Source organism: Penicillium arizonense (assembly GCF_001773325.1).
Source record: "Penicillium arizonense strain CBS 141311 chromosome Unknown PENARI_contig068, whole genome shotgun sequence".
NCBI classification, from domain to species: domain Eukaryota; kingdom Fungi; phylum Ascomycota; class Eurotiomycetes; order Eurotiales; family Aspergillaceae; genus Penicillium; species Penicillium arizonense.
Window position 1 is genome coordinate 1 of NW_019173345.1, and position 21039 is coordinate 21039.

The 21039-nt window shown below is 47.5% G+C and overlaps 6 protein-coding genes across 6 annotated transcripts; 1 reads left to right on the plus strand and 5 right to left on the minus strand.

The window, feature by feature from the left end:
• Positions 1 to 10: 10 nt before the first annotated feature.
• Positions 11 to 136, minus strand: PENARI_c068G11034 (uncharacterized protein; the record flags this gene model as incomplete). Its single annotated transcript, XM_022637609.1, has 1 exon — positions 11 to 136. A coding segment is annotated over one exon (126 nt), but the record flags the coding sequence as incomplete, so codon positions are not given.
• Positions 137 to 2702: 2566 nt separating this feature from the next.
• PENARI_c068G03877 (PSP1 family protein) lies at positions 2703 to 4649 on the minus strand (the record flags this gene model as incomplete). Its single annotated transcript, XM_022637606.1, has 1 exon — positions 2703 to 4649. One exon carries the CDS (start codon positions 4647 to 4649, stop codon positions 2703 to 2705), a length of 1947 nt encoding a protein of 648 aa, XP_022482535.1.
• Positions 4650 to 7824: 3175 nt separating this feature from the next.
• PENARI_c068G00988 (uncharacterized protein) lies at positions 7825 to 9925 on the minus strand (the record flags this gene model as incomplete). The annotated part of the gene is made up of 6 exons (XM_022637605.1): positions 7825 to 8372; positions 8589 to 8932; positions 8990 to 9462; positions 9624 to 9660; positions 9704 to 9727; positions 9780 to 9925. The coding sequence occupies 6 exons, from the start codon at positions 9923 to 9925 to the stop codon at positions 7825 to 7827; spliced, it is 1572 nt and encodes a 523-aa protein (XP_022482540.1).
• Positions 9926 to 14974: 5049 nt separating this feature from the next.
• Positions 14975 to 16511, minus strand: PENARI_c068G07831 (uncharacterized protein; the record flags this gene model as incomplete). The annotated part of the gene is made up of 5 exons (XM_022637608.1): positions 14975 to 14981; positions 15056 to 15158; positions 15285 to 15328; positions 15489 to 16077; positions 16133 to 16511. The coding sequence occupies 5 exons, from the start codon at positions 16509 to 16511 to the stop codon at positions 14975 to 14977; spliced, it is 1122 nt and encodes a 373-aa protein (XP_022482533.1).
• A 1188-nt stretch (positions 16512 to 17699) lies between these two features.
• Positions 17700 to 18113, minus strand: PENARI_c068G00642 (uncharacterized protein; the record flags this gene model as incomplete). The annotated part of the gene is made up of 1 exon (XM_022637604.1): positions 17700 to 18113. The coding sequence occupies one exon, from the start codon at positions 18111 to 18113 to the stop codon at positions 17700 to 17702; it is 414 nt and encodes a 137-aa protein (XP_022482534.1).
• Positions 18114 to 19625: 1512 nt separating this feature from the next.
• PENARI_c068G11618 (uncharacterized protein) lies at positions 19626 to 20956 on the plus strand (the record flags this gene model as incomplete). The annotated part of the gene is made up of 3 exons (XM_022637610.1): positions 19626 to 19793; positions 20484 to 20803; positions 20863 to 20956. 3 exons carry the CDS (start codon positions 19626 to 19628, stop codon positions 20954 to 20956), a joined length of 582 nt encoding a protein of 193 aa, XP_022482537.1.
• Positions 20957 to 21039: the final 83 nt, after the last annotated feature.

The following is a 21039-nucleotide window of genomic DNA, read 5'->3' on the forward strand; positions in this document are numbered from 1 at the left end:
TGAAGGACATCTGGTGAGGAGACCGTGTTGTTTCGCTATCAGGCGCCCCAGAATCGAGTGGCACAATGTGTGCAACCTCTCGGATTGGCCCGCTGAGCATGAGAGGATCTTGAGGTATCGGCTGTGCTTCAGACATCTGGCTGCGTGGGGAGCTTCTTACGCAAATGGGATTTTGAATGATGGTAAGTTCCAAGTCGTTCGGCACGTTGTCCCGCGAAATTGAAACTCTCGCATTCACGCCTGCAAATAATCAGAATAAGCTCCACGGGTATGGAGACATACATACTGTGAGTACCATCGAGAAGTTTCTCTTCATTCTCTCGCACGTAGTATAGTTCATCAAGTAGATTTATTCGATCGGTTGGACATATCTGTCGTCGGATGATCTCATCTGCCGCTCTCAATCTGCGCGCAGTGACTCCGTGGCTGGCGCGTAATTCACAAAGAATATGAATGAGCAGCTCGATTCGTTCTAGATCGATAGTCAAGGTATGTCGGTACGCGCAGAGAGAAGGAAAGTACTCACCGGCTTTGTACAGATGATCTGGCTCTCGATGTCGCACTTCAAGCGGCCACCATGGCGGCTTAGTCTCATCAGGACTGCATTGGTATGTTATCCCTGCCAAATTCTTTCGCCCATTGTAGGGAAATTTGACCTGTTTCCGCGGCTCGACAAGCCTGACATACACTTTTGCAAGAATCCTGCAATTCGTCTGTAGCAGATTTTCGAAAACCTTTTCGTAGTACCGACGAAGAACGCTTGGGTTCCCAAGAGAGATCATAATATTCTTGGAATTTAACACGGTCTCTGCCATTTGTGGTGTAACCTCATCCTGCGAAGATACACTGGTTCTCACAGATTGATGGACTAGCTTTTCAGGCCACTGGACTGGCAATTCATGAGGTGCTGGGGCTATTTGTCTAGCGATATGAGCCTGAGTCTGTGATAGCCCCGCTGGTTGAAGGTTATAGGTTTGTTTGGGTTGGGCAGAGGTTCCGCGACTTAGCAGCCCGAGAGGCGGCGTTGCCTGTATACCTATTCCAGTTCTTCGGGTTAGTCTAACAAACAAGATGCAGTCAAGGATTTCACCAACATTGAATCTTATCTGAATTATCTTCGAATGCCGAGACCGCTTGTAGAAATCGGGTTGTGACTTCTGGTGACAGGATGCGGTCACGATTTTTAGAGATGGAAGTCGAAGTTTTATGGCGGATATTACCTGCTTGATCGATGTAAATAACTGCAAAATGAGGAAAGCCCCTCTCATCACGGTTTTGTAACGACGGGGATGCTATTAAATACTATATCAGCCCGTATTCACAAGCAAAAGCCGCTTAAGACGAATGATAGTATGGTTTTCCTTAGGAATTGAAACTCAAACCCTTGGACGAGCGCTCGCAACAGTAGTCTTACTGGCTGTCAGATTGAACAGGGAGGGAGGCTTAGAATCAATGATGATCACATCCGAAGAATTTGTAGCCAGTGACATTTGGATGGTTGATTGGACAAGCAGGGCGCTTGAATGGTGGATATTTTGTGTGAAAGGAAAAGCAGGAGATGAAGGGATTTATAGAGAGGGGCCCTTATAATTCGGCCAGTCAATAATTGGTCTAACAATTGTAGGTATCATCGAACAATCAAAGTTAGCCACGGAAGCCGACATCTGCAGCCAAGCGGATATCCTAGCTGGAACCGTTGTCTGGCTTAGTGGTCACCCTAATTATGACGTATGCGACTGTCAAAATTGCCCACATACCCATGTTGAGGTTCATGCGCCGACCATGGCCTTGGCGGGTGCCTTTGAGACTTGGGCCTCTACCTTAGAACGACGAAATTTCACCAATTATGGAAATACCACCTGAGCCTCAATATGTCTATGTGCACTGGGCGGGCAAATGAAGTAGTTTCCGGCTTAGCCGGATGACAGCTTGGAGATATTTTATGGAAATACTTCGCCGAGGACTAGAGCAAGGCAATCCTTAGAGTAATCTAAACGTTTCCAAGCTCCAGCGGACTCGGAATGCGGATCACTTTAGAACAAAAGTACTGGTCCCCCAACCAAAAATGCCGTGTCATAATAGCCTGTCAACGATCAGTGAATCAGCAAGGTTTCGTAATTAGCAATTGATCATCACTAAACAGGTGTTTCTCCTTTAGTCTTCCCCGTCCGTCTGTTCCGTGCATACTAAAACTCGGTGATTTACCACTGACATACCCTAGTCTCTCACATTTGAAATCGCTATATTTGAAATGGACAAACTAGACACACTGTGTCATTTGGCCACCATCATATCGCTTGGACTGCAGTCCTAATCGTGCATGTCTCCTTCTCCCTGTTAACCATTTGCTGCAGAGAAGAACCCCTGGCTTCAAAGTTTCGGCCGAAAGTCCCGACCACTAACGACGCGCAGCAGGACATAAACAAATAGCGTATTTTTGATACGAGATCAAAAATGTCATTGCGCAGACTTCCCCTCGCTTGTCATGAAATTCTCCATCACATTTGCATTATTTCTAATACAGCTGTAGTTCCTCTTTGGGTTTGGATCTACAAGTCTCAGCTCGGCAAATGCATTTACGATTGGTCTGGGCTCTGGATTTGGCTAAGCAGCATTTCGAAAAAGAAAAAAAAAAAAAATAGAAGTCTGGTCAAGGTAACAAAATAGAATAAAATAAAAATACATAGCCACAAACGTGGTGATCAATAGCCGGTCCTATTACAAAGGATGATCTCCAAATTGAGCAGAGGTATATAGAAGATCAGGAGTGGAGCGATATCCCCTGGAATCGGCCAGTCCAATCGCCTTGTTGGGTGCATGCAGGCTGCGCAGCTGGAGCCGGCATTGCCAGCGAGATAGTCGGACGGGTTCATCTCCATGTCGTCATGGGTGGCCGGAGAGAATTGGGTAAAGGCGTCAGTTTGCGCCGCGGCCACTTGGCGTGATGGCTGAGCGAACGGTTCGTAAGGTTCATTATAAGCGGTGCAAAGCATGCCCACCTGGTTTACCCTTCCCTCACATTGAGTATTGACCGCATCCGGTACTCCACTGTAGGCTAAGCCGTCATACAGGTGGCGACAATCGGTATATTGTTCGTCTTGTCTGTAAAGTGGGTTGCTCAACCCACCGGGCCCCTGCAGGCCGGCTGTCGGCGGCATCACAAAAGCGGCAGGATTGATGGCGGACATCCAGATTCGGGTTTTATAGACTTTGAACAAGTCGGCCACCAATGAGTTGAAGTTGATATACGAATCCGCGAAGTAGTAGAATGTGAGTTTCTTCCAGTCCATTTGAAGCTCGGCGTCTAGAATTTGAATGTTTAGCCGATGTTCGGCGACTTTTTGCTGACCGATCCGCTTAGCATTGGCCTCGTTTCCTGCCTTGTTACGCAGAATTTCGATCTCATGGTTCTGTGCGAGGCGCTTGATGAGCTTGGGCTTGATATCTGCACCGGTCTCCTGCACACCATTTGCGTGGGTGCCCATGCCGCCCGTGGTATTGAGGATTTGCAGGCCTGCATTGGCCAAGTTCGGGCCCTCATGTTGTCCCTGGTGGGAAAAAAACATGAGCCGTTTGTAGTGCTCCTGGGAATACTGCTGTTTGAGCTCGCGCGCCTTCTGTATTGTCACATTGACATGCTGTACAGTGCCCAAGTCCGTGCCTCGGTCAGCCTCGACGATGACAAGATCACCGTCCTTCACTTTAATATCACTATCCTTCTGAACATAGAAGACATTTGCGCGGTGACATTTGAATGTAACAAGGTACAGAAGTTGATTTTTTTGTGTGTGTGACAAGAGTTGCGGTTGACGGTCATCAGCACCAGAAATCGCATATCGACTGGGAGAGAGCGGAATGTCCGATAAACACTCATCACACAATGTCTGTCCGCACGGGTAAAAGGTTTGGGGAAGCATAGAAGGGTCGGAAAAGTACTTGCTATTTCCATACCCTTCATCGCGGTCTCTAAGCCCAGACGGAGTGGTAGCAGATGCGTGCGAGTCAACCGAGCTGATAGAGGTATGACGCATGTGAATATCGGCAAATGTGTGGCGACGACTGAGAGGGATATCGGTGACGCTTCCAAACCCAGGCGCGGTCTGCCGATGAGACTTGCGAACATACTCCGTAGTGAATGATGAAAATCGCTGCTCTAAATCGGGTGAATGCTCGGAAAAGGGTCGCCTCGCGTTGCTGCCCAAGTTACTGTAACGTTGGACGTCGCGCAATTCCCCCAGATCTTCTACAACGAGATCCTCTTTAGACATACTACCCCGAATGCGAGGAAGTGAAAGATCTTGACCTGTAACCTCCTGGCGTAAAAGAGCATTTTCGCGTGCCAGCTGCTCGATCGTCCGAGCTTGATCGGCGGGGTGGCTGAGGTCCCCATCAGGGTTGTTGAGGCTCTCGTCACCAACACGGCCGAAGCTGGCGGAATCGTGTCGCAGTTCCCTGAGCACACTTGGCCGCCGAGCATGTGGCTTGAAAGTAGACATCTGCCCGACAGAGGATGACTGGGAACAGCAGGTCTTGGGGGTCAGATGCAAAGGGATCGAGCATGTAATGTCTGATTCAGTGAGGATGGTGTGAGTGATGGGGTTCAGCATTTCGTCATCAAGAGGGCCACTCGCAGGCGAGGGGTTGGCCATTTTCGGAGAGGTCACTATCTCGGACAAGTGCGGTGGTAGTTCCTTCCGGGATTCAGTGTTGCAGGTGTCAATGCCCAAGGGGAAAGAGATTCTCCAGGATTGACTCCAGTTGGAGTACCTCCTGCTGGCGCTGGTGTTTGCTGTCCATGGTACCTCGTCACTAAAAGTGCTTGATGAGACACCAGAAGTAATCGGGCCCCTCGGCAGAGACTGCTTTTGCTCGTCTGCAAGTGACACGTCATTCAACCATCAGGCCCGACACTCTGGCTTAGTTGCAGGTGCAGTAATTCTCTGCGTCAGCGGCGCGAGGTTCCTATCATCGTCGGACGAAGCCAGCACTTCTGGGTCAGATGTAGAACAGCGCCCACCCAGGTGGTTCTTCTCGGGTTTAGCGGAGGCAGTCGTCGCACGCGCAGGAGGTGTTCTTGACTGGATTACAGGAGGTTGTTTGCTGTATGGCGCAGCCATAGGTTTTGAACAGGAACACAAGTGATTGGACTGAGGCGCTGGGAAAGAAAGGCTGGGAAAGAAAGGCTGGGAAAGAAAGCGTGTGTGTCTGGGGATAACCTGTTTTCGAATTCTACTGTACTTTTGATGATTGGTAGATTGGGATGTATGGTTCAGCAAGAGAATTGCCCCGGAAACACGTTTGTTCACTATCTTTCCTTGTGCCAGATTATGACAAGATTGTAGGTGATGTTTTCTACTCTCTTCCAGGCTTCCGCACTGTTAAATGATTTGCGAGGGAGATTTCAGCTGGAAGTCCGGGGGTTGATAAGAGAAATGGGAAGTGAACAAGGGATAGAGGAGGATTAGAGGAGGGATAGATGGATGACGGATTGGTGAGACCACTGAAATCCTTTAGCAGAGGAATCCCGGTCGGGCTATGCAGAGCATTCTGTCATTGGCTAACGCAGCTGCCTATAAATTTCGAGTTACAGATAAAACCAAAATTCCTGGAATGCAGCCAACCTACATTATTTTGCTCTACGGTGTACAGGTTTGATTGGCTACCCACGACCAGGGGTTGCTGCAGTCAAAGACACAGACCCATGCGATCTCCAAACATCCCACTGCTTAGCATCTATGGTTCCGTCAATTTATAGGTCTTCCCCATTCTACTAGTCAACGGAGGGGTCCGTATTAGGCTGAGAGGGATACGGTTGACAGGATGGAGGGCGCAGCCTCGTGTTGTCCGCATCCCCGAACTTTCTATCACTGCACAGGCGACAAACTACTATTGTCTGATTGTTTTGGCTTGCAGCATCACCATGGCTTCACCAAGAATATCTGCGCATTTCATTGAGCCTGTTTAATTCAAGCACAACCTACACATTAACATTGGCGTGTCGCTTTCCGGCCTTTATATGAGAACACACTAGTCTGAGTTTGGTTACGTTAGGACTGACCACTGCCTAAGTGCTTGGCATCTTATACGTATTGAACCCTGATGCTCAATGGGTGATTGAAAGGTACCGCGGTCTGCGTAGGATATCATACGTAGGGTTCCCAAAGGGCTACCGACCTAGGGATCTGGTTTGATCAGTGCCCATCATCCTAATGCGGTAGAGAACTAACTATAGGGACAGTATTAGATTCTTGCAAACTGTCTTCTACACTAAGGATTGGCAATTTACTGGGCTGCTGGTCGCTTTGTTTTCCGGGCCTGGCGAGCCGTTTGTGGCATCCATTTCTTCCATAGGTGTAGGTCAAGGCTCTCTACAGCACCGTTTCCATAAACCCTTAGTGTCTTTTATATACAATGCCGATGCAGGTGACTATGTACTGAGTCTTACGGTCACCGCAGAAGCCAATCAAGGCGGACAGGTTTTGGCGAGAAATTGCCTTTTTTTTTTTTTCAGCGAACAGTTGGCAGTTCATCTAAACTAGTGATACTGTAATGATCAACGTGTTGGTCGGGGGAGTTGATTAAGTCTCATCGTATTGTGGGTCAAATGCCAAGTGTTCAAGTTTATGACTTTGGTGGACTTTGATCAATATAGCGTCGATCAACGGCCGATGCACGCCCGTGGCCGTAGCAAAGGCGTGGCTACATTCATCACAGGACAATGACTGATTTGGTTTTTCAGCACCTTTATCACGGCTTGAAGGATTTATTGGGGAAGAAACTATGCGTACGTCCAGTGGCATTCAAAGATGTGTTGTTCAGTGACGTTGGGTGCCTTGAATGGGTATGATTGGATGTAGAGCTGATTGTCAATGTGGCTCATTCGGCAGCTCGCTGGTGATGAACGCGCATGGAGAAAATATATTTCCGAACTTGACATTAATAACCACAAACCACGAGTCGGGCTTTCCCGTTTAATACTAGCTTGTTGAAATTACACGATGAATTTACTGGGAAGCATGTATGTCAAGGCCAGCGAGGTTGTTTAAGCCTGATCTCTCTCAATGAGAGAGATCCTATATAAATGAAGAGCATTTCTCCTGAACTATACTCTCAATGGACTCTCAATGGTAGGTTTAATGCTGATCACTAAATTCATGCCTGAAAGAGTGGGCATTACATGCCTGGAGCATCATGAATCTCAACATAGCTTGTCCCTGCTATAAAAAAAAGGCAATTAGGTCATGGTATCCGATCAACTAATTGACCTGAAGGAAGTAAAGAATCCCGATATTAGATGTTGTTTCAATGGCGCCGTGCAAGTCACGAACACTCCTAGCTCGTTTGTCACGACAAAGACATCTGACAATTTTCTGATGGTCAATCCCTCCAATATTGATGCAAATTAGGCCCACCTATAATTCCATCAAGTCCGTCGATAAGCACCTAGTTGATTTATGAAATAACAAATTCTATCTTGACCGCGTTGGACTCTTTCCCTGGGCTTCAATTATGGCATGGGGCTAGTGAACGGCACCGGTGACACAAATAAACACACGAGAAACCACTAAAGTTTCAGTTGCAATCACGTCACCAGAACTATCTAGTATTGCCGCATAATATGGGATTTGTGTCATCTCTATACACGACCGCAGTCCTTGAAATAACGATATCAGCTTTCGAGGATACTATATCCGATTTCAATTGACGTTGGCAACAAATGACAATCACAGTAGACAGCAAAAGCTTCCATCGCAGTTAGACTATTCATTTATGTCGAAATTAAACTAAAAAGGCCGTATTAAGGACAGGAAGGTAATTGAGCGTTTAGATTCGAGGAATTTCAGGTTTGCGGAAAAAGATCTTGTTCTCCTTGCTAGTAATTTCAAAAGCTAAAACATTGTTGAGCTTTATTCTTTTTCCGCTCATGTCCACATGGATTCCTTCAACAAAGGCAAGCATCCCAACAAGCTCCTTGTTATCATTGCGGACATCACGAAGGGTTTTTTCCTGTAAATACTGCGCCGAAGCCAGCACGTAAGTACGAACAAGGTGGAGCACCTGTTCGATCTCCACGTATTCGTTAGCCGCGCTAACATTGTCACCGTCAGGGCCATACCAGAACCCAGGGATCCTACGATATCTCCAATACCGGAGACAAGAAATCGCGATGTCAGGAGTAAGCTTGGGCTTAGGCCAACCAAGCTTCGTGACAACATTCTGGAGGATGACTGGCATCTCGTGATCCGCGGCTGATATGTCCCCTCTGTCCGCCCCTTCCAACTCAATCTGAGCTTCTGGATATCGTCCGACAATGGCTTTCGCCTTCTCGAAGACTACCTCGGGATCCATACCGGTGGGTGTGACAACAGTGGCTTTGAAGAAACAATCAGGTGAATTAAGATGTTATAATATATGCACCTCTATAGGTAGACTTGGGCAAAAGGCAGTGATTCGAAAAGCGCCCATGAAGCAGCTTTAAAATGTAGGATTGCGCTTTACCTTCAAAGCCAAATAAATGAAAAGGGTGACTTGCACTTGGGATAAAAGCTCCAGCAAATCCGTCCTTCTGACCCGATTTTAAAGCGGACGACATTCTTTTTCAGGTCCATCAATAATCTCCACGGTTTGCGAGACATCCGTCGTCATGTGAATGTACCCATCGCTTGAAGGTGCCATGCCCACTGGATCTGCGCACGAAATCAAATGACTTTGGTCGGAGCCAGGAACAAATTGGTGCTTGGGGCTCCTTGATCTATTCATTGAATCTCTCTTGCAGTCTTTGCCTCTTATTTTGCTGAGCTGCACAGATGAATCCTGGGGGTAATATTGGTTCGACCCATAACCGTACCCTGCCTTGCGAAGTCTGCTGATAAGGATATTGAGGGTGGGCAGGCAGGCGCAGATCAGACCCATGCCGCCTTCTGCGTTTCTGCTATGTTTTTGAATTGATGTATTTCAGGTATGAAATCATGGGTTGAGAGAAACTTACCCTGAGAGGATGACACAAGTAAATACTACCGTCATATTCATGGAACTCCCGTCTCGCAGAACCAAAATGAGTCTGTAGATGCTAAAAGCCGTCGCGAGGCCACCCGCTGAGAGAATGCCGACCACACGCATCTTCTTGTTCCGGGACATCTGAAGCGACCAGGTCAATGGAAGTGGTAACACAAGAATGATAGCGTCAGTGACCACACTGATGACCGAGTCGGCGATAAGAGCAGCGCGTTGATCGAGACAGCTTGCACCAGCATCTAGGGTCCAATACGCGGGAATCGGATCGCACATCCGGATTTTGACTATTTCTGCGATCATATAGTAGACAGTAAGGCAACCAAGAAGGACATAGATAAACAAGATCCTGGATTTGTATGGGGAAAAGATCCGGATCAGGATAGAAAGAAGAGCGTATTTCACGAAGAGAATCATGGGGCAATAGACGACGGTCGCAATGTAACACCACTGTTTATATTAGCATGAAAAATACTGAGGAGTGTAGGCCTACTACTTTGCGAAAGGTAACTTGGAAATCATCTGACACTACTGTGTAGTGATAGCCTGCGCCATAGTTTCCCACTTCCTTACTCAGCGCCGAACTGCGGTAGGAAAGAAGAATTACTCACGAACAATTGCAATGCCGCAATAAGCCATAAACAAAGCCTATGAAGGGTTAGTGGATATTTGGAGTAAGAAGACAGCTTACTTGCCCATGCGAGTAGGCAGAAAGCTGAATTATGGTCAGCACAATATCATAAATCTCAGTGAGTAAGGTTGTGTACGTACCATCCTCAACCAGGATAAACTGGTTAAAATATATACGGACTGCGAACCGCAGTGCCACAAATATAGTAATAATGGGGATACACAGACATTGGGTAACGAAGTTGATAGTATTTAACGAGGATTGGGGTGCATCGACAGTCATTGTGTGCAAACCATCAGACGTATCGTTTGACGCCGAGGACAGGTACAAGCCAAAAATATCATAACTTGGAGTGAGATAGTGAGTGAGTAACCAGGGGTACGCCAAAAATTCCTAGTGGGTTCCGGCAATGATGGTCAAAGTATGTTATATGGAGCACGATGATTCTGCGGCTTGCGATGTAACGGACGCAAGCCTCAGTACGGTGTTAACCAAACTGAACTAGCAAATTGGCCTTATTGATCAGAGGCCTCATCACTTGGTATCCTCGAGCTTACTTATGGGAAAGCCTTACATCTGAAGTCAGAAGTTGGGTGTGCCATAGGGGCGCAAAAGCCTCGGTTATTCGACAGGTGGGTCGATCTGTCAATCGTCCATCGATTACTCTGAGCGAAATGGCACGGGCCCAATACGATCGGCCACCCCTATATGGGGTGATGCTGAAATGTAGTTAACTCCCAGCCCGACTTCATGCGGCACGACTAATTGCTTACTTTGCATGCGGCTCCCATCATCAAGATAAAAAAATAAATAACTATTAGCTACGTTCTCGCGAGTCCGTTGGATCACGTGCTGACAGCTGGGGTAGGTGTGCACCGTGCTAGCCCCCCACAATCGCAAACCATGTTTGGTTCACCTGTTTAGTTAGTTACGGGCTAACGTTAACGTGTTTGCCAAGCGAGCCGCCACCCCAAGCGAGCCGCCATCTCCAAAACACATAGTAAATGCGATAGATTACAACTTAATATCTCAACAACAGTTGTCTATACTAATTTTTCCTTTTAATTCTATGGTTTTTATATGATATATAGCTGCTTTAGGCAGTTTTATGGAACTTAATGATTTATTGACTAACATATATATATTTTTGGAGCCTAGCGACGTAATTTTCAATACGACAATAATGTAAACCTTCGATTTCGTTAAAATTGCTATATGTTACTAAAAATGCTTATCAATACCTATCTGCTAGTAGCGGAAATTAAATTAAGTTGTGGTGGTTGAAACATGAAGCTATAATTTGTCGCATTTACTATGTGTTTTGGAGATGGCGGCTCGCTTGGGGTGGCGGCTCGCTTGGCAAACACGTTAACTCATTGGGTCGACTTACCTAATAGGGCGCGGGTACGGGATTTACTCAATACCGGACTTGCTGTGGTTGCACCGCGAAGCCAACGGCAACCCAACCTAGAAAAAGGCAGATATAGCAGCCGACTCATCATACACAAGAGGTTCCTGAATGGTGGGATTAGACCTCGCTATAATTTTAGGGGGAATAGGTAGGGTAGCACCTGATGCTGCTATCATAGAGCACGGTGATCCACTTCCGTCACTAGCAGAGCTTTCCTACCTAGGTTTGGTGGGTGCCTCCACTAGCCAAGAGGCAGGAGAAGTCTGTCGGAGACTAGTAACCGATTATTACGTCTTGAACGTCTAGTCGAATGTATAATGGCTCGAGCAGTAATGATTCCACAACAGGGTCCGGACATCAAACTTCGTCGCGCAAAAGCGTGAGACCTCATGGTAAGGTAAGTGAGTTATCGCGCCTCCTGCTGCGCCGGATCCAATTATTTGTGCCAAGTCTTGTACATACCCCAAAACACGAACACCATTACTGATTTTCATGCCATTGTAGGAGCAGCCCATTGCCACTGAAAAATGTTGTGGCGAGTAACCTATTCCCGCCGAGTCAGATAAGACACTACGACGCGCTCCATCGCGTCTTTCGCTCTCCCCCTCACCGCCTTCACACCATGAACGGCGGAGTGCCTCAACCTCTCGCCGTCTACACGAAGCGGTCTCCCATTACGACTGTACAATTTTTGTCACAGGTGGATTCGTCACGGGAACTTGTCCGGTGCATCCAGGCGGCTTCCTCGAAGCGACAGCCGGAGAGTGCGACGAACCTGGATGCAACATGGCATGAATGGTGACTGCATTGCCGAAGAGAACTGGAAGTGATCTAGTTGGTAAGTTGATATGATCACGATGCTAAGTGATCGTCCCGTCTCAAGCGTACACTCTGGGGATTCTTCATGAACAAGGTAAGCTACAACACCTCGTCCAACTGGATCAATCCAGGCTGACTCGGATCGTACAACAGGACACCCTCATATTCCTGTCACTCGAGTCATATGTGAAGCGAGCAAATGTCTTGCCTGCTCGAGCTCCCCTATACTAATGCGATCGCATGCTGTCTATCACTTCCACATGACTACTGGTGGCATCGATGATAAGTCACCGGAACGCCCGAATTTAATACCTCGGCTTTTTTCCCTCCGTCGATTATGTGCATCAGATCATGTGTCAACCTGATACAAGACCCAATTCCAATGAGCGCATACCACTGTTTGTCGCACCACATTCGAACACCGTCAAAGGGATAGCATCCTTGTGGCTTGGGTTCCTGCCGTCCAATGGGTGATCCTCATTGTCCTCGGATGGCATCTGGCATCTTTCCAAGCCTGGATGTCCGACAGACACCGATAAAGCCTGATGTTTTATCCTGCTTAATGACAGGTGAGCCGTACTCTCGCAGACAGCCAAGTTGTTAGTCCAAGTCTGCGTGCAAGGAGAAGGTGAGGCAAAGGTCCCGTCATTTCTAGCCTACAGATTAACGTTGGTCATCTCAGCTACGAACCGAGAAGACGAGACCGTCTGGTCCCGAGTCACAGCTGAGCCAAGAATCACCGCCCGATACAGTCTCACTTGATCCCTTTCCGCGTTGCTGAGCTGTTCGACGAAATCGAGCGAGCGTAAATGAACCAGTCGAACATACATGAAACTGCATCATGTGGGTGTCAGAAGAGTTGTGGTGTCTTTGGACATATGTTTGGTAGTTTGATGCCTAAGCACGCTTTGCTCTACCCAAGTCCGAGCAATATGTGCAAAAACCATTTACCCTGGATGCCACTGCAGCTGCAGGTCAGTCAAGCTGACCGCGTGTATCCTTCTCTCATTGACATCGTCTTCTAACATATTGCGCGCAAGCAGCTCTTGCCAGGAGATCCCCGGATTCTCTAGGTCCCCTACGTCGACTGTCCTTTGAGCATCAACTATATATTTGTGATACTCACCGCGCTCTGGACGATATCTGGCATATCACTGTTCGAGCAATTCAACGTGAAGGTGGGTTTGATGTCTGTAACAACACCACCAAGAGCCATCCGGCTATAACCTATCCTGAATTCTGTTTTCCTTAGGTATTTGACTAAAACCAGCCATCACTAATTATTGGTAGGAACTAGGAACGAACTAAATATGAGGTGCACGTACAAGATATTGTAGTGGTGGAACCACTGACAGTAGCACATGAGCGACCTGAGGCGTCACAAATACCTCAGGAGATATGCAGTCTTCTCTCACAAAAGATATCAGCATCATCCCATTTTCCCAATATGACTACAGTTATTCACCAGATTCTTCATTCATGATATAGTATCAAGTCCAGTACGATCACCAACAACAGAGATCGCTCTCTACGTCCGAAGCGAGCGTGGGAGTGGTTGGCTGTGTTCTCTCTCCATTGATATCGACCGGTCTGCTATGCCAGACTGTCACTGTGCTGGTAGCACTTGACAACAACCTAGAAGTCATGGAGTCGAAGCAGGTCCAGGTAGGACCGATGGACCGGTGGTCGGTTCACGTAGCTGAACTGATAGTGATTTTCTATGCTATCAGCATAGTGTTCAAGCTTGCTCATCAGCGCCTAAGAACTGCAGATAGCGGAAATGCGACAGCCACGATCCTATGTGACAGCATATCAGCCTTGCAGGCAATCCAAAACGTGGGTATCAATCTGGACAAAGGGTTGTCCACGCCATTCTCCAGGCGGCCACGGAGGTTCAAGCGACGGGAGTAGCTCTTCGTCTCCAGTGGGCGCCGGGGCATTGCGATAATCCAGGAAACGACGCAGCCAAGTACGCTGCATGCCCGGGTAAAACACATCCCTTCCGCCCTTTGCTGACAAGGGAGAAGGCGTTTACTCGCAGTAACATCCGCGCCCAGTGAGAGCGGGAATGGAATTCATCCACCAAAGGCGGTCACCTGCGGAGAATTGACAGCGCTTTACCAGCCACCTACACCAGAAAACTGTACGGAAATCTGCCCAGGAACCGGGCGTACTTGCTGACGCAACTGCGCACGGGTCACAATTGGTTATCCATATACCGCAAAACCGTTGGCTTCTGTGACGACGATCGGTGCGCATGCGGCGCAAAGAAACAGTCACCCATGTGCTATTGGACTGTCCAAGGCTCCACCAATTGCGAAGGGAATTAAGGAGAAAAGTGGGGGACGCATTCAATAGCGTGTCGAGGCTGCTAGGAGGCTCCAAAGGAGGTGAGAGAAGTAAACCAGACAGCGTGTCGTGGGCTAGGACGGTCGAAGCCGTGCTAGACTTCGCCGAGGCGTCACAGCGGTTTCGAAGTCGCGCGCCACAAGGGCAGCCTAATAACGGGAACGGCAATTAGGCCACAATAGGCCTTGACGAGGCTCTAAGTTCGTTTTCAGGAATTGGAACATCATACATGCACATACATGGATATATATAGTTGCTGTAGCCTACATATCGCTTTGCGAGTTGGAACCTTGGATTAAGATACAAGTGTGATGATCATATTCAGTCTATGGGAAAAGATCCAGCTACTTATAGTCGCAGCGACTCATCTCCCTTCTGCCTAGCGGAGTGGCAGCATAACAGGCAGCCACTCCTACAGACCTATATACATCACGTAACCTGGGATGCAACTTCGCGAACGATATGCAGGCTACAACAACTGTGTAAATACATGTTTGTTTGATCCACTGAGATTGTCCCAAGCTTCCTGAACAGTGAACTTTGAGCCTCACCTAATGGGGCCTGTGATTGCCTTCAATTTATCCTGTGAAAAGGCTGAGGTAGTTCCACGGGTTGTTATGTCTTTCCATAGATACGCGATGGTGATTATTGTTGTGTCAGTGTTGGGACCCGCACCCGATACCTGCATATTGAAGAGTGACCAACTGGTCATCCTGCAGGTTGCCTCAGAGCGCTAACCACTTACACTGCCGCTACCGGCTATATATAACAGCATCGGTGAAAATTAGTCCTTGTCCGCTGGTATAATAGCAAATTTGTACCAGCTCACATACCTAGTGCTGATGCAAACTTCAGTCTGGATCTTGTTAATGCCAAACTGGTGCGCGAGGGAGCGTGCAAACCCAAACAACTCAACTACCACATTCCAAGGCCCCTCTGAGAACGATCAGCTGCTGCGTTCTTGAATATTTGTATAACATGCCAGCTGTGACAAGGAGATGGCGCACGCAGAACACACGCCTACCGCAAATAATTAGATCCTTTCAGAGCCCCAGTGCTTACTGAATACCAGCCGTTTAGAGGGAGCATCGGCATGCACGCATGCACTGTTACGCGCGTTTTGCACCTTGTTTACCGTAGGAAAAACTAAGTTTATGGCAAAAGATTTCAAATTCTGCCACTAATCATAAGGTTGCCTTCTCCAATTTTCTTTCGCTATCGAGTTTAAGCGTCGTTAATAAATTGACGACATTCTCGTAAACTAACATGGTCGTCACCGAGGCTGGCACAGCTCGTATCATGCTCGTCTTCATACCAGCATAGAAACCTCGCCACCCCTCCTTTTGCCAGACTGTATTAGCGGTCACCATTATGCCACCGTACCACGGTGATGCTGGTATCGTAAACTTCGGACTTTGCTGCATGTGAAGCCGGGTTCGAATAACTTCGTGAGGATATGTTGCCGAACTGGCAACTATCTTGCTGACGGAGGCTGCCATTAGAGTTCCCAATATGTTATAGCGAGACTTTTCATTCTCTTCTCCGAGCCCTGATCCCGTGAATGTCCTCTTCAGATGTTCGTATAGAGGAAACTGGATCGCAAGATGCGATACCCCGAGTAGGGCTGGTGTCAAACCGGAATAGAAAGCTAGAATACCCTCCTTGGAGTAAATTTGCCGAGCTGCGTCGAATGACGACTTGTACTGCCAATCCGGCCTCGCATATGTCCTGTTGGAGATACTGGTCTGCGACATGAGTCTAGTTTTGATAACTAGGATTGGGTTGGTAGCAGTAATGCAGAAAGTCCCCGCTGTTAGCGATGACATGAACGAGGTCACCCACTGGCTATTTACGTCTGTAACAAATTTCAGTTCCCAGAGTCACGGTTGGCTAGAAGCGAATGAACTTACCAAACCATTCATCGAAAGCTTCGTGGCTTCGATGGTAGGTAGCGAAGAAAATGGCCCACCTAGGAAAGTAAGCAAGTACACTTGGCCCTAAGCCCTGGTACATTCCTCGCAATCCTTTCTCAAGCCACACCTGTCGGCCGACGCCGAGTAAGCTCTGATTCGCGTGCGGAAGCCGAGAGGAGGCTGTTTCTCGCCGTAAACCACCTTGAGCTTGCAACTTTACTTTGATAACATCCAGGGGGCAGGTCACTATGCTGGACGCGATTCCGCTACTCGCACCCGCAAATGTTCTGATAAAATCCACCGAAAAATGGGCGGCCGCATACTCCATAGATGCGGCTTCGACATTGTTCAATCTATCATGATGTCCGCAGGGCATTCTGGCTTTGTTAAAATTTGCAGACTGGCCAAGGTAAGCCCCAATGCCTGCCGAAATGGTTCTTATATGACGTATGCTAAAAAAACAGGATGATCAGGAACTCGTGAAGAAAAACACATTGAGTAGGGACGATAATTCTCGTTTGAAGTTTTAGCTTCGCTTTTCTTTCAGTAATGACGTAATCATTGGTCACAATCAGGCGAAGTCGTACCAAACTGGTAAACAATGGCTCCAGATTGAGACTATAACAATAAATCGTCTGCTTCGCTAACTAGATTCTCCATTTAGCACTGAGTAACTGGTAATAGCGGTTCAAACCCAGAGTAAGTGGGTTGGAAAGACTGTTTATCCATTCGCGAGCCATCCTTATATTGCCTCGGTAATGGCACCATCCCAAGCGATGAGGTTAATTGAAGGTATAAGCACCAATGGGAGCGAGGACCTTCGAAATAGTGACTACAACGAGGACATGGCAATTCAACGAGTGGCTACACGGTATTAAACAAACATTAATGCGACTTCACAACATAAATGGAACCAAACCGGTTGCGCAAGTTGTCAAATGATATCCCCACCATAATGGAAAGCCTCCGGCTCTTTGTACACGCTCTTTAGTACGAGGCTTTGAGTCTTCAGTAGCGGGACTAACAAGGTTGACAGTTGATTGAATTTGTTGAATTCATTGAAATGGCTTCAGAATTGTCCACGTCAGCATACCTAAGCCACAAAATGGAAAGTCGTATACTCACTATGGGTTCAGGCCTGACACACTACCGGCCTCAGAAACAACTTGTAGACTTATGGTCAAAAAGGGAAAAAGAAAAGCAATGAAACTAAAACCCGTTACCAAAACTAGCATCGAGCTATACCTCGCAAAAACGAAGCGGTGTTAACCAGCTGCCTTTCAATGTATTCGGGCCAACCGTATTGTACATATAGCTCGCTCAGCGATCTAGATAGCCTAATACAGTCCCACCACCTATCTCCATCACGCTCCAACGGGAATTTAGCGCTGCCTCCAACTATTCATGAACCCCGCGGTAGGGCGGTAAGGGGTAGCAAAGGAGACGGGTACGATGATCAAGACTGTGATTCTTTGGCCGGACGCTAGCAGATGACGGGCTTTTCAGGGATATTTTGTCACCACTTGGGACGCGCTCGGAAGACGGGATGGCTTCAGATTGGTAATTAAGTGGCGACATAATCGCCCACCGCCGTCAAGCTTGGTAGAGTGACGGTACCCTGGTTGACATCGTTTCCAAGAACTATTGTGATAACTCCGGAGAGCCCTTTTGGGTGAAGTTGTAAGCGCATGTCGTACACGTAGGGATTGATTTGTGACAGCTCCTTTTTGGATGAGACCAGGGTCACTTGAATTGGGGTGGAGGGGGTTGCGTTGAGAACGATATCGCATGCAGTTTCATCGCCCGATATCTGCCTGGCCTTGAACGTTGTCTGCGTATTTTCTGAAATGGTAGTCCCAGAACGAGGGATCGCCTGTAGTTTGATGCCAGGGGCGCCCCTAACTTCACACCAACTGAGGCGGTCTGTGGCGCCCGTGAGGCCCTTCACTTTGAATATACCTGTGGCACTCGAGGTCATCCTGTACAAAAGGATTATCCAAAATATTTGCGGCTCGCAGTCGGAAATGCTGAACGGTACTTTTCCAGTTTCCAGCTGGATCTAAATGAGACTTTGTTTCGGATTAATACAAAGTTGGGGTGTCATGACGTATTTTATGGAACTAGGCGTTTGTCTAAGAAAACTTGTTGCGTTCCACCAGTTATACCTATCAAAAGATTCCTATTAATGTGGATCTCTTTGTCTTCACCAGGTCCATGAAGTACTCAATACGCAGAAAAGGACTTCCGGCGCATCTGTTTTCTTTGAACTGTGTCAATACAGAAAATGACATCTAAATATATATCTAGAGTGAATGAATCTTTCATTTCAAAAGCCGTAGCGTTTTGCGAGCTCGTCCTGGCTAGAAATTCAAAAATATTATACGAGCCCAGGAACGCCCTTCCCAAGCTTCCGACCCCCAATAATTCAGCTCTGACTCATTTCCCCAGAATGCGTCATTGGTAGCTAGGCCTTGAAGGGAGGTGTCTCCCCCGAATCATCCCTCTCATGGTCTTGACACTTGTTAATGTGCGCTAAGATCAACAATATCTCAACTCGCGTCTATCTACGGAGTCCCGGCATTAGTTGTGTTTTAAAGGAAGTTTCTTTTCCCACCCACATTGTGCCATGCAGTTCCACATGACCCATATATCTTTAAGGACTAGGCATCTTTTTAATTTCACTTTGGAACTCATTACGGATACTGTCTCCATTAGCATGCCAATCTCCAAGTTGGGTTGAAAAATATATCGTATTTTCTTGCTTGTTGGCCGTCTCAAATGATGCAAAGTTCACACTTTTTTGGAATTCTTTTCCATGCCCGCCGTCATTAATCATTAGAGCTCCGAAGGAATATGAATATTCATGAATATATGAATAACGTAATTCATAGGCGAGTGAGCCACCCGCTTTTTTTACGCGTCCCCACCACGTCTTTCTATCTTCCATCCATCACCATGCCTCCGGCACACAATAGATCGAACCAAGATTCAGCTCACCAGGAAGGACATGTATTACAAGCTGTCAAAAGAAGATGAGGAATTGCTTGAGCGGTGGATTATATCGATGGACGAGCGTGGTGCAGCTCCGCGACCTCATATGGCAGCAAAAATGGCTAATTTACTGCTTACTGCGCTATTGACCCAGAAGGCAAAGGCCGGGTCACTAACTATATCGCACCCACACCAGCACTCAAGTCAACCTTTTCACGCAAGTGTAACCACCAGCGTGCACAGCAAGAAGATCCTCGTGTACCACGCGAGTGGTTCGAGCGGGTAGAGCGTGTAATCGCGACCTACGGTATACTACCTGAGGATATATACAATTTCGATGAAACTGGCTTCGCGATGGGAGTGTGCGCAACAGCAAAATCGAGTTACTTGCGCTGAGTAATATGGTAGGCGATCGGTGCGAATGGTTGGGCGCTTCCACCAGTGATCATCTTTAAGGGCAAATTATACAAGGAATCCTGGTTTCAGTCTAATCTACCACATGATTGGTGCTTCGAAGGTCAGCAATAATGGTTCGACTACTGATGAAATTGGGCTCCGTTGGCTTGAAGAGCTCTTCATTCCTTCGACAACTATACGCACGCGTGGTAGATTCCGACTATTGATCCTCGACGGTCATGATAGCCATCTTACACCTAAATTCGGTAAGGTGTGTGCGGGGCACGATATTATGCCGATATGTATGCCACCGCATTCTTCGCCTTTATTACAACCTGTCGATATTGGTTTTCCTGCGGGTTTTAAATGTGCGTGCAGCATCTTTGTGGCCAAAAAATGAGCCAGGGAATCAGCCATATCGACAAACTTGATTTCCTCGTAGTGTACCCGCAAGCGCGTATTGGCGCTTTTAAAATCGAGGTGATTCGAAATAGCTTCAAAGCCACAGGACTGGTACCAGTAGACCCAACACCAGTGCTTTCAAATCTCAATATATTGCTTCGTACACCTACACCAGCGCCAGAGCGACCATCAAGCAGATCGAGTATTTACCAACCATACACACCCGCGAACATCGCAGAACTTGCAAATCACCAAATATCAGCCAAAGACCTACTAAAATATCGGCGGAAAGCCCACCCACACCTACCAAGCAGGTTGTGGAACAGATGTACAAAGCGTGCCATAGCGTGATGCGGGAGTCATTTTCTTATGTAAGGAAAACCAAGCTGTGGAGGGCTACAAATGAGAAGTAAAAGAAGAAAAATGCCTTATATAATAGGCAATTTCCTTATGAAGGTGGACTATCTATACAAGAAGGGCACAATCTAAGCTTTGGTCTCATAAATGCAGATTTATTAAGGATATACCAACAAACCGGGAGATAATATTCAAAAACCAGGCGTCGGCCGAAGCGGCCCGCAATAACACCGAGTGGCTGACCGAGTTGGGCAATGACACCAGACTAGTGAAGCCACGGTTCGGAGTAGCTGTTCACCTTATCCCGACCTCTGGGTTAAACCTTGGAAGAAGAAAAACCGAAGCCATTGGAAAGATCACAAACGAGAACGACCTCACGGACCGCGGCTTTCGAATCGAAGACATTGCATGGCTGAAGAAAAGAGACAAAAAACTGGGAATGTTCGCCTCGATGGGCCTCTGGTTTGATTCATTAGAGGCAGCAGAGTGGATGCTGGACAATGGCCTGTTAATCGACCAACGGTACATTGGAAGAGTGGAAAAGTGTGAGATCAAAAAGAAAAGGTGCTTCCGATGCCAAGGATTCGGCCATCTAGCGGTCTTGCAAAGAGACACCCCGATGCGGCCAACATGAACGAGAAAGATGTCCTCCGGGCATCAGAGCGCGCTGCCTAGAATGCAGCGGTGAACATCCGACTGGAGACTTACTGTGCCCGACGCCAGCCACGGCGCCCCCATCGCAATGTTAGAGAACAACC